The sequence below is a fragment of the Numida meleagris genome, chromosome 3, assembly GCF_002078875.1.
Source record: "Numida meleagris isolate 19003 breed g44 Domestic line chromosome 3, NumMel1.0, whole genome shotgun sequence".
Lineage (NCBI taxonomy): Eukaryota > Metazoa > Chordata > Aves > Galliformes > Numididae > Numida > Numida meleagris.
Genome location: NC_034411.1, coordinates 18586452 through 18601438, shown reverse-complemented (window position 1 = coordinate 18601438; position 14987 = coordinate 18586452). Strand labels below are relative to the sequence as shown.

At 41.3% G+C, this 14987-nt stretch overlaps 1 protein-coding gene across 1 annotated transcript in view; it reads left to right on the top strand.

The window, feature by feature from the left end:
* Positions 1 to 14987, top strand: part of IARS2 (isoleucyl-tRNA synthetase 2, mitochondrial) — a 27023-nt gene extending 12036 nt beyond the window's left edge. Inside the window, exons 13-23 of the mRNA XM_021392982.1 lie at positions 1892 to 1994; positions 2532 to 2625; positions 8488 to 8596; positions 9378 to 9480; positions 10285 to 10410; positions 10799 to 10930; positions 11561 to 11667; positions 12565 to 12710; positions 12861 to 13051; positions 14307 to 14451; positions 14603 to 14987. Of these exons, the coding sequence (XP_021248657.1) occupies positions 1892 to 1994; positions 2532 to 2625; positions 8488 to 8596; positions 9378 to 9480; positions 10285 to 10410; positions 10799 to 10930; positions 11561 to 11667; positions 12565 to 12710; positions 12861 to 13051; positions 14307 to 14451; positions 14603 to 14754 (1408 nt within the window). The 3' untranslated portion in view covers positions 14755 to 14987. The remainder of the gene's footprint in view (positions 1 to 1891; positions 1995 to 2531; positions 2626 to 8487; positions 8597 to 9377; positions 9481 to 10284; positions 10411 to 10798; positions 10931 to 11560; positions 11668 to 12564; positions 12711 to 12860; positions 13052 to 14306; positions 14452 to 14602) is intronic.

Sequence of the window (14987 nt, the reverse complement as noted above, 5' to 3'; positions counted from 1 at the left end):
ATACTTACAGTAAGTGAAAGCAGTCATTTTATAATGGTTCCGCATGGGAGATCGATGGCAAAATTTTATTTCCTTCTTGTGCCTCTTCCTGCCACTGATGAGGAGGGCAGTTTCTCTTCTCTACAGGTGATAGGTTTGCACTACCACTGGGTTTCGGTCCCATTTATCCCCTCCTTAAATTCTCCACATATTTGTGTGGTAGACCATAATGTCCTCTGCTGAGGAGAGATGTGTAGCAAAACAGTTTTGACAGCAGCAAACTGTAGGGTGTATTTTGCGTTTCCCTTCCTCAAAAAGTTTTTATTCAGACACTGTTGATGTAAATCATTACCCTACATAAGTCCTAAAGAACAGGCGTTGCGCAGAAATGTACTGAATGTGACAGGCCTGCTCACGTTAACGAGTAACTTTCAGCCTTCCTTAAGGCTGTCAAGTTGGTTTGCTTGTTTGCTTTGAAACTGGAGGAGCTTGAGAGGTACAAAACCGAAGGCAGAGTTAGAGCAGCTTTGCCAAATCTATTTTTCACTTTGAAATTACTCATTTGGAAGCCTTCTTTTTTCTTTTTTTGCTCCCCTCCTAATTTCTGTACAACTCTGGGATAGATTTGTAGTTGCAATGTCAGAAAGCTGAATCACAGAATAATTTCAACTTGGAAGGGGGACCTACAAGGAACAACAAGTCCAACTCCTGGCCCCACACAGGACCACCTGCAAATCAAACCCCATGTCTGAGTGGTAGTGCTTCAGGCTGTATCTCCTTTACTTTAAGCTTAGAACTGGTCAGACATTTCTCTGACAAACTGACTTCTGCTGTCACTGAACTGTCTTTTCCTGAGAGCTCTCTGAATTTGTAGATTTAGCCTGAAGGAGGCAAGGCATAAGGGATGCCTGCTGGCTGGCTTCTAGGGAATCTACCAGTGCTCGAGTTGTTTGCATTTGTGTTTGAGAGGTAACGCTTCACAATTGGAAGTACAGACGAATAAGCCTGTATGCAAATATTTCTGAAAGGAAAAGACACCAGTCAACATTGTTTTACCAAGATAAATGTCAGCAGATGCATTACGAAGTCACATGCTGTGTCCCAAGATCCTTAAAGTGGAAGGTGAATGGCATCTAGTCAGGTCTGAAGGGGTAAGGGTGATGGTGGTCTGCCATTTTTAAAGTGTTACTGATTAGTGTGTTTATCTCCTGAGACATCCTCTGTTGTTCTGTGGAGGTTTACTTTGAAAAGACCATGGTAGGTCTGGCATTGCAATTTTATCCCCACAATCAACAGTCAAATTGTGTTTTCTTACTGTCCTACCTCATGGTGCTACTGTGTAATAATTTGTTTTACAACTTCTTGGAGAACTTTGGTTTTCATGCTTAAACATTGTCTGTAAGAGCCAAGTAAATGTTGTAGTGGTACGGCTCAGCTGAACAGCAGTGCAGAGAAAACATGCCGATGTCCAAATAGAAAACTAAGCGCTGACTCTAAACAAGTTAGATCATCAGCCTTCTGTATTTTCAAGATAATTGTGCCAGATGATTACTTTACTTGTTCCCCTTTTGCAACACTTTGTCAAGAAGTTCATCAATTGTTCAACTTGAGAAGTGAGGATTTAAAAACTTATCTCTGATACTTAGGTAACACGGTGGATTTAGTTTGATATTTTTGAGTCAGGATGATCTGCTGTATTCCCTAAATGCAGCAGAAGTTTTAAAAATTACCTCTTCATTAAATGCTCTGTGAATCAGGAAGACAAAGTGCATTTTTTGTTTGTTAAGCTGTCTCAGTGAGTGTCTAAATTTGGCATTAAATGATGTCAAAAATCAATTCAACATCACCTTACCTACTGTGGACAACAATTGAATGTGTCATTTTGAATGTGTCTTTTTCCCTACTAACCCAGTGAAACAATCACAGATGTCATCAAAATAGTGGAGCAGCAAGGAACAGATGCGTGGTGGACCCTTCCTATTGAACAGCTATTATCAAAAGAGGCTGTAGCAAAGGTAATTTTTTGACTTACATACAGCAAGTGCATGAGATGGTTCGGTGGTGGGAAGTAATGACAAATATACATTCTCGTGATCTTTTTCAATCTTCTGCCTTTATGAGAACATATCTCGTGAAAGGAATATTCAGAAAGTGATATCTGAATATGGCAAAACTCAGATTTGCACTGTTAATTCAGTGCCAAAATCTCCCTTCTCCTCTTTTTAGATGGGGAGGAAACTAACGTTCTATTTAACGAAATTATTGGCACAAATATATATTAAGTCTTTGCCATTAAAATCAATCTGAATTTGTATTTAGTTTTTTTCTATCTTTGTATTGTTCCCTTTTCAGTTATGTTAGTAAGCTAACAGAAACTGTAGTGTTACTCTGCCATCTCAGTTTCTTTGGTAATTTAATTTTTCCTTTTTCTGTTTGGGTTTTTCATCAGTAATTATGTATCTGAATTAGAACTGGTCCAGAAACCAAATCTATTTTATTTTTGGCTTTGAAAAGTTTGATTTGCATTTCTTGTAATTGTTTCTTTGCAATAGGCTGGTGGTCATGATGTTTTGGATTATGTCAAGGGGCAGGATGTCCTAGACATCTGGTTCGATAGTGGAACTTCCTGGGCTCATGTTTTGGAAGGTACAGAATTAACGTGTTGATCTTTCTTTTATAATATTTGGAGAACAAAATGTAACTGTTTTGCATGATGCTCTTGGTATAAGCAAAACTGAGTCAGGTTATACAAGCAGCAAACTGGTTGTGACCTCCTTTAAAGCTGCTTTTGCTCGTAAAGAGGAGGGTTCAATGTTGGCAAGCTCATATTCAGTATAGTCAAAGCTGTAATTGGTATTTGGAATACATTATTCTGTCTGATCCTGCCGTATGTCATACAACATATCTCCTAATCAGAACATATTTGTTCTTGGTATAGAAGTTTAATGGCACAGATTGCCAAGGCATTTTGCTGCTAGTTGGTAACTTTTAAATTATTTTTCAGTTTGTGCTAGAGGATTCTATTTGAAACAGAACAGAATTGAGATCAATGGCTGAATCAAAGAAAGTTTAACAATGTAGGCGTACAGTAGTACTTCATTCCCGATTACTTTCAGTAACTAAAGCAGTATATTGTTGCTTAAAATATTTTATTTGCCGTACATTGTCTGTAGTTCCAACTGTCAGTAGTTGCTACCCAGCAAGTCTGCTGTAAATGAAAAAATATAGAAAAAATTATAGAAAAATAGGTAGTAATTCTGTGTTCAATTCAGGTAATATACACTACATGGTGTGTATCTCGCTATCTACCCGTGTAAAACACACTGTTTGCTTGGAAGATAGTCCAAAGTCGGGAGTCCTTTCTAGAGGAGGAGTCTGGTCCCATGCATTGAGTCTGGACTTTAAACCCACAGTACACAATTACGTGATAACAATCTTGTTGAATTATAAAACACGTTAGTACCAGAGGTTTTATTTCATAGCAACGTGGTCAGGCAACAGTACCATCAGCAAACATTCATTTTGTAGAAGACCTTTACATACATTAAAGTTCATTCTCTTTAGAAAAGTTTCTGGCTTGGTTTGATTTTCAGAAGTGTTGAGAAGTAGTGGTATTTTATGTGCACAGTTACATCCTTGCGTCCTATGAGGGCTTAACGCTTCAGGATGCAAAAACTCTCTAATCCTGTGCAAAGAAAGGATGTTGTGTTTAATAAGTAATAGCAGAATCGGTGTCGTGATTTGCTGTTAATTTGTTTAAGGCTCTCATGGATTCTGTAACATCTAGTAAATGTTTCGTCTTTCACAATACAGATGTCTTCTTCCTGGTACCATTAAAAGTGTCTCTTCTCAGTCTGCTCATCTATTTTCATGAAACTTGCTGGCACTTGGTGTGCGAGGCTTCTTATTTTGCTGTCTGCCATGACTGGAGTAACCCAACTGGTTGAAAATTGGGGGAAAAGACTAACAAGAAATATGATTTCATAAGCTCTTTATGTTCAGAAATGCTACAAAGGTTGCATTTCCTTTTCTTCTGTCTCCCAGTCACTGCCACAGAAGTGGAAGTGCAGAGCCAGAGATTCATATAAAATGACTGATTTAATTTTCCCTTTATGAAGAATGCACTTTGAAAGAGAATTTGTTGAATTAGTAGCTCTGCCTTGTATTTCTCAATGTGCTCCAGCTTTTAAATCTTTTTGTGGAATTTCTTCCCATGGAAGTAAAAGTAATTGGCAAGGCTTACAAACAGACAAAATGGTCGAGTTCCTTTTCCCAAATACTTCTGGGGGAAAAAGAAAAGGATGTAATCCAGAGAGAAATCCAGAATTGCACAGAAGAACTTCCTGCAGCTTAAAGTCTTGAAAGCACACTGGCACATGGGAGTTGGCAAGCAACCTGCAAAGTGCTACCTGTTCATTTTGTAGTAGATCAGTGATAACAGCGGTTATTGCTCGCCTTGTGAGGACAGTAGTGCAGAGCGGTGGTTCTGCTAAAGGGCTGAAGCACATGAGTTATTTCAGGACAACTGGAGGATGTAATAGATGGCTAAAACCATGTGACTCATGTTCATAATTGTGGCTTTCTACTGTGAACTCAAGTTACAGAAAACTTTAAATGGGCAGTAACCAGCAGGAGTAAACGGCTTTACAGATTTCCCTGCCAAAACAAAACCATGTAGTTCTTCCAAAAAGTCTCTCTCTATCACCTCTGCAACTTGGGAACGTGGGTCTGAGCTTACGTGGGATTGAACGAGCTGTGTGTAAGTAAAACACTCATCTAATGAGACGGAGCAGCGTGGGCCCCAGAACCAGCTGGGGGTTACCATGCCATTCTGCAGTCTCACTGTGACAGTAAGGTGCAACTACTGTGTCCAGTTTTGGGCTCCTCACTGCAAAAAAGACATTGAGGCCCTGGAGCGTGTTCAGAGGAGGGCGACGAAGCTGCCGAGGGGTCTGGAGCACAGGCCTTATGAGGAGCGGCTGAGGGAGCTGGGATTGTTCAGTCTGGAGAAGAGGAGGCTCAGGGGGGGACCTCATCGCTCTTTGTAACTACCTGAAGGGAGGTTGTAGTGAGCTGGGGGTCAGCCTTTTCTCTCTTGTAACTAGTGACAGGACGAGGGGGAATGGCTTCAAGTTGCGCCAGGGGAGATTTAGGCTGGACATTAGGAAATACTACTTTTCTGAAAGAGTGGTCAGGCGCTGGAACGGGCTGCCCAGGGAGGTGGTGGAGTCACCGTCCCTGGAGGTGTTCAAGAAACGTTTAGATATAGCGCTGGGAGACATAGTTTAGTGGGGTTATTGGTGGTAGGTGGATGGTTGGACTAGGTGATCTTGTAGGTCTTTTCCAACCTAGCTAATTCTATGATTCTATGACTCGCACATTGAAATCAGAGATTTCATTACTGTAGCCAAAAGAGCAAAACTGTACAAGTATCCCTAGGCCGTGTGTCAACTCCATATGAAACAGCTTGTGCCATTTGGAGCAGCTCCTCATCTGTGATGTGCTCTAGAACCCCCCCTGCCGCTGAATGTTTCCCGAGGACGCTTTTTGCTTCTCTGTTTGCATAGCACTATTTTCACTGAGCAGTTTAGTGTTGTGCGATCGCATCCCATGTTTCTCCTGCTGCCTCAAACACTGAAAGACACAGTTTCCCCATTTTTTCAAGAGGTGTTAAAATTTCTTTGAGTGTTTCATCCGTGAATAAGTACTGTTGTGTTATAAGCAGAGTGCTGATACAGTGCATTCCAAAAGGTAAGGGAAAGGCAAATTCTGGTTCTAAAGCATTTGCAAATTCTAAATGCTCGGTTCTGTGATACCTGGGATGTTGGGTTTTTTGTTCAAAGTTCAGATTGTGTTCAGCCTTTTGATAGCGTTCATTTCAGTAGCTGGTTCTGGAGCATCCCTTTGAGGGAACTCACCTCTGTCTTAAAACTGTCCTAGAAATCTCATCGTTTTCCGTATGGGCAGAGTGCCATGTGTACTGCAAACCTGAAATTACTGTTTTTCAAAACATTTTGTATAAAAATGCACACTGAGCTCCACCGGTACGTGGCCTGCTCTAGGTGGAAGCCACACAGCTTTTCACCCATGGTTTCACACTGCAATGATGGTAATTCTCAGCATAACTCTTTCCCTATCTTATTGGCTAATATTTAACGGAATGAAGGTGATTATTTTACAGCTTACCTATCTGTGCGCTTAAACTTTTGTGCTGACTGAGAGACTTGAATTTATCTTAGCTGATTCATTCCTGGCATTAAAATACAATACGTTTAATCCAAAAGTCAAAGTCTGTAAGATCAAAGATATGGAATCTTGAAATCCAAACCTGAAGGATCATAAATTGTCATTCTCCTTAATGACCTATGTACTACAATTCAATGTAAAATAAACAACTGAAGGCTCTGCTGCCTGGCTGAACGCGTTCTTCAACTTAGAAAGAAATGTTCACGGTTCTGATTAATTTATATATAACCACTGTAACTTTACTGAAACTGAGGTAGGGGAGCTGCCCGTTCACTTAAAAGCTAGGCTTTGTGTTTGCAAATCCAGTGTTTGTTCGTGTGTTACAGAGGTGAGATGTCCAGGCCCCCGTCAAACTCTCACATGAGCCAGCTTGCCACACGTTCAAGTTGCTGTCCAAAAAAGACCAATGCCAGTGTGCAGTCAGTCATTTGTTTAAACCCTTCTCTCGCCTAAGTTTTAACTTGTCGTTTCCATGAAAAGGTCACTTCTCTAGAAGCAGTGCGTAATGAACTGGTTGTTACACAAATGTGTTGCTACTGCTGGCGGAACAGATTTTCAACATTCCTTCGTAACCGCAGGTGTCCTCTTTTCAAGCCTTGTTCTCACAACTGTTTTTGCCGTCTGTTAAGACGAAGACCGATCCCTACTTCATCTGCTTTAAAAACCCCAGCTCTTCAAAAAATCTGTGGACTTTTTTGAAGGAACAGACAAATGTGCTAAAAACCATTCCATCCACCCACACGTTTTCCCTGCGCTGGCTCTAACTGCGTGGCCTTGACCTTTGTAATGTTGAACTTCCTTTTATTGCAGGATGGATCTAAATATCGAAAGCTCCATTAGGTTAAACAAATAAAGCAAGGGTGTCAGCAGCAGAAAGAAGCATTGTCTCAGGGGTCCTACCTAAGAAGAGGATAAGAGGAACTATAAGTTAAAAACTGAGCAGAGAAATTTTTGTCTTGAGTATCTGGGAATTCCTGCTGCTGCACGTTCTTCCAAATACGGTGTTGCACATTTGTAGGCTTTGTGACTTGCATATTCTGCTGTGCTCCACATTATTCTGTTCTCTGTGATGGTGACTTGACTGGAGCTGTTTAGGACTAGGAGGGACTTCTTGAATCAACAGATCTTGCCCCCTTTCATACAGTGACTGAATTTCATCAGGAAGGCCATTAAAGCTTTAGTGCTCTGTTTCAGCCCTATGGGAAAGCAGGTTTTGCTCTTCTGCTTTCAACGTGCAATCAGCGAATAGGCTTTTTCTTTTTTTTTCTCCTCTTGCTAACAGTATTCATTAGCTCCAGTTGTTGTACTCTAATGTTCTTCTTTCTGTGCATTTCCAGAGAGTAATGTTTCCACTCGGCCTTCACGTGGATAAGCTAACAAGCCAGGCTCCTCCAGAATCCTCTCACACAACTTGTTCTCGTGTTGTCTTAATGCTTTCCTGAAGTTTTTAACCTTCCTGGAAGGGCAATAGCCAGACATGTGAATTCTATCACTGGTGAGCTGTGGTCACATAGAGAGCTTCCTGGTCTCTGAAAATCCCTGGTACATTAAACAGGCTAGGCAGACACATTACATCTGCAACTTGTATCCCAAGGAATTCCTGGCTGATGGAATGTCACGCAGCGTAGATTTTTATTAATTCCGAAGTATGAGATGTTTTCTTGGGTCCTTCAGTTTACTTAGGAACATTTGGGAAGTAATTTGAGATCTTCCCGTGAAGTGCTCTGAGTGTGATAGCTTCTGTTTCCATAATTTATTATTTTGTTCAGTGAAAAGCAAGCTCATTTGTTAAGTTCTGCAGTTCAGCAGCTCTTGGATTTTGAGTGATTTTGCAATACCAGTACAAAACTGCATCATTTGGATAACGGTGTATCTCAAATTGGTTATTATGAAACATTCTTCTCAGAGCTGTGAGGCACTGGCACAGGCTGCCCTGGGAAGTAGTGGAATCATTGTCCCTGAAGGGGTCAGGAGCCATGGAGATGTGGCACTGAGGGATGTGGTCAGTGGGCATGGTGGGGATGGTTTGGCAGTTGGATGTGATGATCTTAGTGGTCTTTTCCAGCTTCAGTGATTCTATGTTTTTATGATCTTGTGTTGAAGTAACTGCGCCATTCATAAAAGTAACTGATTACTGCATGTGAAGAGCAAAATAAGATTTAGTGATGACTTGCAGAGATTTTAAGTATTAGTTGTTCAAAGGTACAGGCTGATATTTAAAACAAACTAACAAAACTGCTCACAAATCTTCTATTTTTAAAGGTGCAGAGCAAAGAGCAGATGTATACCTTGAAGGGAAAGACCAACTGGGAGGCTGGTTTCAATCTTCTCTATTAACTAGTGTGGCAACAAGGAAAAAAGCACCATATAAGTAAGTGTGTGGATTGCAAACACGTTACGAGTTCCTTTATTAAATACTAGGCTTCTGATAGCGTGGACGGTAGCGTATAAAGAAGAGAAACGAAACCATTACTATGTATCTGATTTACAGTTTTGTGCTTTTAGTGCAAAGTTTTTTGCAAGCTAGATTGGAATGGATTTATTGTTGGAAAAAAATTCCATCTTCATTGATGTTTTGTTTCTTAGTTATTCAGGTTATATCCTATTACATTATCAGATACAGCTCTTAAAGTCTGTTCTTTTGCTGTCTCTCACACTCCTATAATCGAAGGGATTATTATGGGATATACAGTATGAAAATCACTTATGGTCACTAGCAGGTGAGACTGGAGCATTCGGCTGTAAGGCATTCAGCATCACCATGTGCATGTCTCATAGCTGTGATGTGCTGTTTTGAAGACAAGAAGCACAGAGAAGGGTAATGCAAGTCAATCGCAAAGAGGCTGAGCAACTTTATTGGCTTAAACAGTAAATAATACTTTCATTTTTAATACATCTGAAACATGTGCTCTGGATATCTGTTAACAGTCTGTTATTCCCACGGTGATATGAAATGAAAATGAACGTTTATGCTCTGCTTGGATTGGTAGCACAGCATATTCATGGTTGGTTGAACTCTACAGATGAAGCCTCAGGCTTACCAGTGCAGAACTTTTCTGTGTGTTCTCACCTATAAATATCCTCCTTCGAAATGTATTCTTAACATAGATTTTTCAGTGAGCTTCTTTTCTTCTTTAAAATCTTGTCTTCAGGACTCTGGTAGTTCATGGATTTACTCTTGGCGAGAAGGGGGAAAAGATGTCCAAATCCATCGGCAATGTGGTTGACCCTGATGTGGTGATCAATGGAGGTGAAGTAAGTCAAACTCTTGAGTTTCCTAGAATTGCCACTGAGTTATTTTATGTCAGCTGTAGTGCTTTAAAAAAGCTGTTCTCAGCTAAGAGAAATTAAGAGGCAGATTTAGAATGATTCCTTTTTAATTTAAGAATAAACACTGCTCATGGAATGATGGGGAGGTGGGACTTAAATTTTTAATTTAAATTTTGTTGTGCAGAGCAGTGTGGGAATCAAAACAGTGTTTGCACCCCAGAAGCCTTCTGGTTTCAGCTGGGCTACTTGTTGATTTCTTTCAGGGGTCAGGGAGGGTTGCACTGAGGTGATGCTGTGAATTTCTTCCCTCCCCAGTCCTGCTCTTGCTCTTTCTGAGGCTGTTAAGCAGGTCTTACACTTCTCTGGACAAAAGAACCGGCCCTTACTAAGGCTTATTTATCCGATCAATGAAACAGAGTATTGTTTGTGTTCTTTCTAGAGGGAGACAAGTCATTTCCAGAACTGAAAACCGTAGGAAGAAAAAATATATTCACATATATCTTCAGATATTAACATTGATATTTTAATGTTAAGTATTCAAAAGATTCAAGGCTGTAAGGTCATTTTATCTTAACTTACCTTAGTTCTAGCATTGCCCATGCACAGTGCTGAGTTCATGCTGTAGACTTGGCTTAGCAGTCAGCCTTGCCAAAGGAGGGGTGGAGGCCTCTGAATGCAGTGGCTTCTGTGCACAGTTTCAGATACGTGCACAGCACTGTCAGTGTGGAATTGCAGTGCCCACTGTGCTGCAGGGCACCCCTACCAGCTTTCCTCTCTATCTCTATGTAGGATCACACCAAGGACCCCCCTTACGGTGCCGACGTTCTCCGCTGGTGGGTGGCTGAATCCAACGTTTTTACTGAGGTGCTGATTGGGCCTGTGGTACTTAATGCTGCCAGAGATGACATCAACAAGGTAAGAACCAAATGTGCTAATACTCCTCATTCTAAGGAGAGGTCCTCTTTATATGTGGGCTTGTGTTGGACTGGTGGAATTCATTGCAAAGGTTTTCAGTCTCTTGTTTTCTGAACACATGGGTAGGTACTGCTGTGCTCTTAACATACGTGGATCAAACAGTAAATGTGTGAAGGATTAACACGTGCTTTTTGCAGCAAGCTTTGGTAACTCCCTGTCTTTACAATTTCTGTAGGTCCTTTTGATGTATGTTCTTCATGGTATTCTGTAATTACTCTATCATTTTGAAAAGCAACCAATTTTAATGAATTTGTTACAGGATATTTTCATTTTGTGTTTCACTTGAAGTGCAGACCATCAGTGTTTAACTTGGCTGCTTTATTCCTAGCTTCGGAATACACTCCGTTTCATGCTGGGAAATATGGCTGGCTTCAATCCAGAAACAGATTCTGTCCCTCCCTCAGAGATGTACATAGTTGACCAATACATGCTGCATTTATTGCAAGACTACGGCAGCAAGGTATGAGTAACTTCTGTTTAGGTGAATATACGTACGCCTAATGGTTTTCTTTGGTCATGGCTTCTAGAGGAACATGCTGTAAGTGTATGAGCAAAGCGTGCAGCAGGCATTCAAATAACAATCACTGAGGGGTTGGGGTTTTTTTGAGACAATGTGCTTCTTCTAGCACATTTTGACTTGTAAGGTGAAGGCTTTGATTTTAACATTCTCACCTTGTTTTTGACATTGACCTGCTTTTGCCATGCCCACTCCCCCTGCCCCACAGCCTCAAATTAGAAATCTTCAGAAATGGGCTAAGAGCTAAAGAAATGAATCCAACATTTATTCAGAAACCTACTGTATTGCCAGCATTTGGTAATTTGTCATTCAGAATCATTCTGCTGAAGGGGAAAGTACAGGCATAGTTTCTGAATTCTCCCTGTCTTCTCCCTTAAAATGTGAGCTACAATTATTTCTGTCCTAACTAGTTAACTGAATTAAAACACTTCTCTCTTCCAATAACCTTTTGAAGAAAAGATTCTCTCAGACTCCACTTACCACAGTCCACGTTTCAGATTCATCAGGGTGGCCACTGTATGCTGTGTGATGAAAACCAACGTGCCGTTCTTCTCTCTCTGCTCCCTCTCCCAGGTTACAGAAGCTTACAAAGAGTACGATTACAGCAGAGTTGTTCGATTATTGCAAGCATTCTGTTCCAGAAACTTGTCTAACTTTTATTTCAGCATAATCAAAGACAGGTAAGTTCATTGCTGCTGCCTTTAAGTCATCAATGGGGAAAAAAAATGAAAATGAATCCCTTTGAGATGAAGGTAGTAACACATCAGGCAGATGTTGAGTGAATACAGTTCTGGGTCATGCTGCCGTGCGCTCAGGTCCGCAGGTGAGTGTTTAGCTGCTGTCAGCTGAGCCTTTCTGTCATCAGTGTGCTTCTCTGTTCTGTCTGCTAGGGGTACTGGATCGTAGTCAAGCATTATTGTGCACATTGAAACTATGTTTTAAGAAGAGATTTTTGAAGTTGTATTTCTGCCTAGAAGTGTGTACATCCGTGACACTTGTGAGTTTATAAGGGAGGGGCTTTAGCACTTAGCTGGGCAACCTGACATCTTTTACCGATCTAAAAAACTGAGGAAGAATCCTGAGGTTGTGACTTCAAGCACTGATCTGATCTGATAGCTTTGTAAGTTTGAAAGGGCTGTGTCACAGAGGAAGGAGGCAGGGAGTTGTACTGACTGGGGCTTACAGTGATTTTTGGTTTCCAGAATGTATGTAAAGCGAGGGGAAAAAAATCCTAGTGCTAAACTTTATAGGTGAACTAGAATAAAGGGTGAACAGAGATACAGGCTCACCTCCCCGAGAAAAGATTCTTTTCTATACAGTGAAGTCAGTTAACATGTAACGTACAAAGCTTTCCTACCTCTGACAGAATGTGGCTGAACACACAAATACTTTTGTGCCTTTTATCACTATACTTGCAAATCAGGAATTAGGAAAAGCTTTCCTTAGACACGCTAGGTCAGAATTCTGTACTTTCAACCCTCACAGTACTACACTGCATGTAAAATATGATTCTTGACTAGTAATAACAACATGGAAATACAAAAGTGATACTTAGCGCTTTCATCTCTGTCTTGCAGGCTCTACTGTGAAGAAGAAAAAGATCCTAAGCGTCGTTCGTGCCAAACTGTGCTAGCAGAGGCGTTGGACGCAGTAGTTCGATCCTTCGCACCAATTCTTCCTCACTTGGCAGAGGAGGTTTTCCAGCACCTCCCTTACAAGAAAGGTAAAGCAGATCATTTCTAAGGACTTCTTTCAATGTGCTGCTGAACTGCATAGTTGAAAGGAATACGAATACAGAGATAAGCCATTCTTTTTTACTTCTTTATTTTTAGTAGCTCACATTAAAAATTCCTTTGTTTGCTTTGCTCTCAAGACTCAGAGGGTGTGTTTCGTACTGGCTGGATTAATGCAAGCTCAGGGTGGAAGAAACCTGGGATTGAGGAAGCAATAGAAGGTGCATGTGCAATGAGAGACTCTTTCCTTGGGTCCATCTCTGGCAAGAATGCTTTGGAATATGAAGTCGTCATTGTAATTGAGCCTGGATTGCTATTTGAATTAATGGAGGTAAAAAATGCAACTAAAAATTAGAGTTGTCTGTGCAAAAAAATGCTAATTTCTGTAAAGTTGCTTCTGCTTCAGTACGTGGCTTTGCACTCAGCATAAAAAAATACAAAGAATCACAACACAGTTGAGGTTGAGACTGCTGGAAATAAGATGGCCCCATGTCTCAGCTCGAGCAGGGTCGGTTTGAGTAGGTTGCTCAGGAGCCTGTCCAGCTGGGTTTTGAATACTTCCAAGGGTGGAGACTCCAGAGCCTCTCTAGGGCAACCTGTTCCAGTGTAAAGAAAAAGTGTGTTTCCTTGGCTGTCTTCTTCCAGAATCTATCGTGTGTTGTCTCTTGTCCTGGGGCACCACAGCCAGGCTCCATCTTCTTTACACCTTTCTGTCAGATACTTACATATCTTAAGAGGATCCTTGAGCCATCTCTTCTCCAGGCTGAACACCGTGGCTCCCTCAGCCTTTTTTCACTTGAGAGTTAACTCCAGTCCCTTCATCAGCTTTACAGCCCTGTGCAGGACTCCGTCTATAAGCGCATGTCTCCATTTTACTGGGTAGCTCAGACCTGGACCCAGCATTTCTCCATCCTGCTGAAGGCCCTGACTGTCAGTGCAGCCACTGGTGTGCCAGCCACTCCTCTGAGCTTTTTATCTATTTATCTGCAAACTTGCTGATGCTCTGCCCTTGCCATCAAGGTTATTAATGACTATATTAAACTGCGGTACTAGACACTTGTCTACTCCCTGGTCTACACTGCTAGGGACTGGCCTCCAGTACTGGACTGCCTGAAAAACACCTCTGCTATTGCTACTGGTAGTCTTCTTCCTAAGTAATATAGTTTTCTTGATGTGTGAGGGTCAGAGTACCTTGAAAACATCTGAACAGGGAACCCTGGACGCTGCTGTTCAAGTGTGTAAACAGCTGGGGGTCTGCTTCCTGGGCAGAGCAAGGAAATTACTCTTGTTACAGATCTTCCACAGTCATTATTCTTAATGTTTATTTTAAAGAATGGAGCAGCTTAGAGCTTGCAGTGGCTGACCTCAGCTTTGATGCTGGATTTAAGCATACACGCTGTATATGTAAATACTTTGGCAGATGTGCATATAAGCAAACTTGTGCTCTCTTCCTGACAAGGCTATAACAGCTCTTGCAGTCACACAGCAATTCTGGTTTTTTTACTTTAACCTTTGATAGCAGGAGGATGCTGAGGAGAGGATGCTGAGGAGCAACCCTAGGCCTGAAAATTTACTCTCTTCCATAGGCACTACAGGCTGAAGAATCTTCAAGAGTGTCACAGCTGAATGAAATAATGATGGCTTCTCAAACAACTCTGTTGAGTGAGATACCTAAAGATACACCTGCAGATGCAAACATTGTCAAAGGCAACTTTTTAATTAACTTAGAAGGTAAGAAAACCAGGCCAGGTATGCTTCTCTGCTAAGCCGTAATTATTTATTACTGTACTGTAACCTACTCGATTGTTTCCCCTCATCCATAGGATTGAATATGCTAACTACACCTGCACACAGATGCCCTCAGCAATGTTTTCTTTAACAGGTGGAGATATTCGTGAAGAATCTTCCTATAAAGTCATAGCCCTACCCACTGCCAAAGCAAAATGCCCTCGCTGCAGGAGGTATGCTTCAGATTCCTCAAGCACTCCTTGCCCCCGCTGCCTCAAAGTCATGGCTGGAAAAGGAAGCACGTGAGGATCAAGTGCCTACACGCAGGCTGCTCCAATGCAATAAATAATTGAAGCATGTAAAAGCAGTGGTCAAGCAGCAGGTCTTGGAACCTCGGAACCTCAGAACCACTGCTGCTGAACCCCCAGCCGGAGCAGAATTTGTTATGTGCTTTTGGTGGAACTATATGTATATATTTAACTGTGTATATGAATTTTCTGCTTAATAAAAATGATGGTTCAAAAAAAAACCAAACCTGA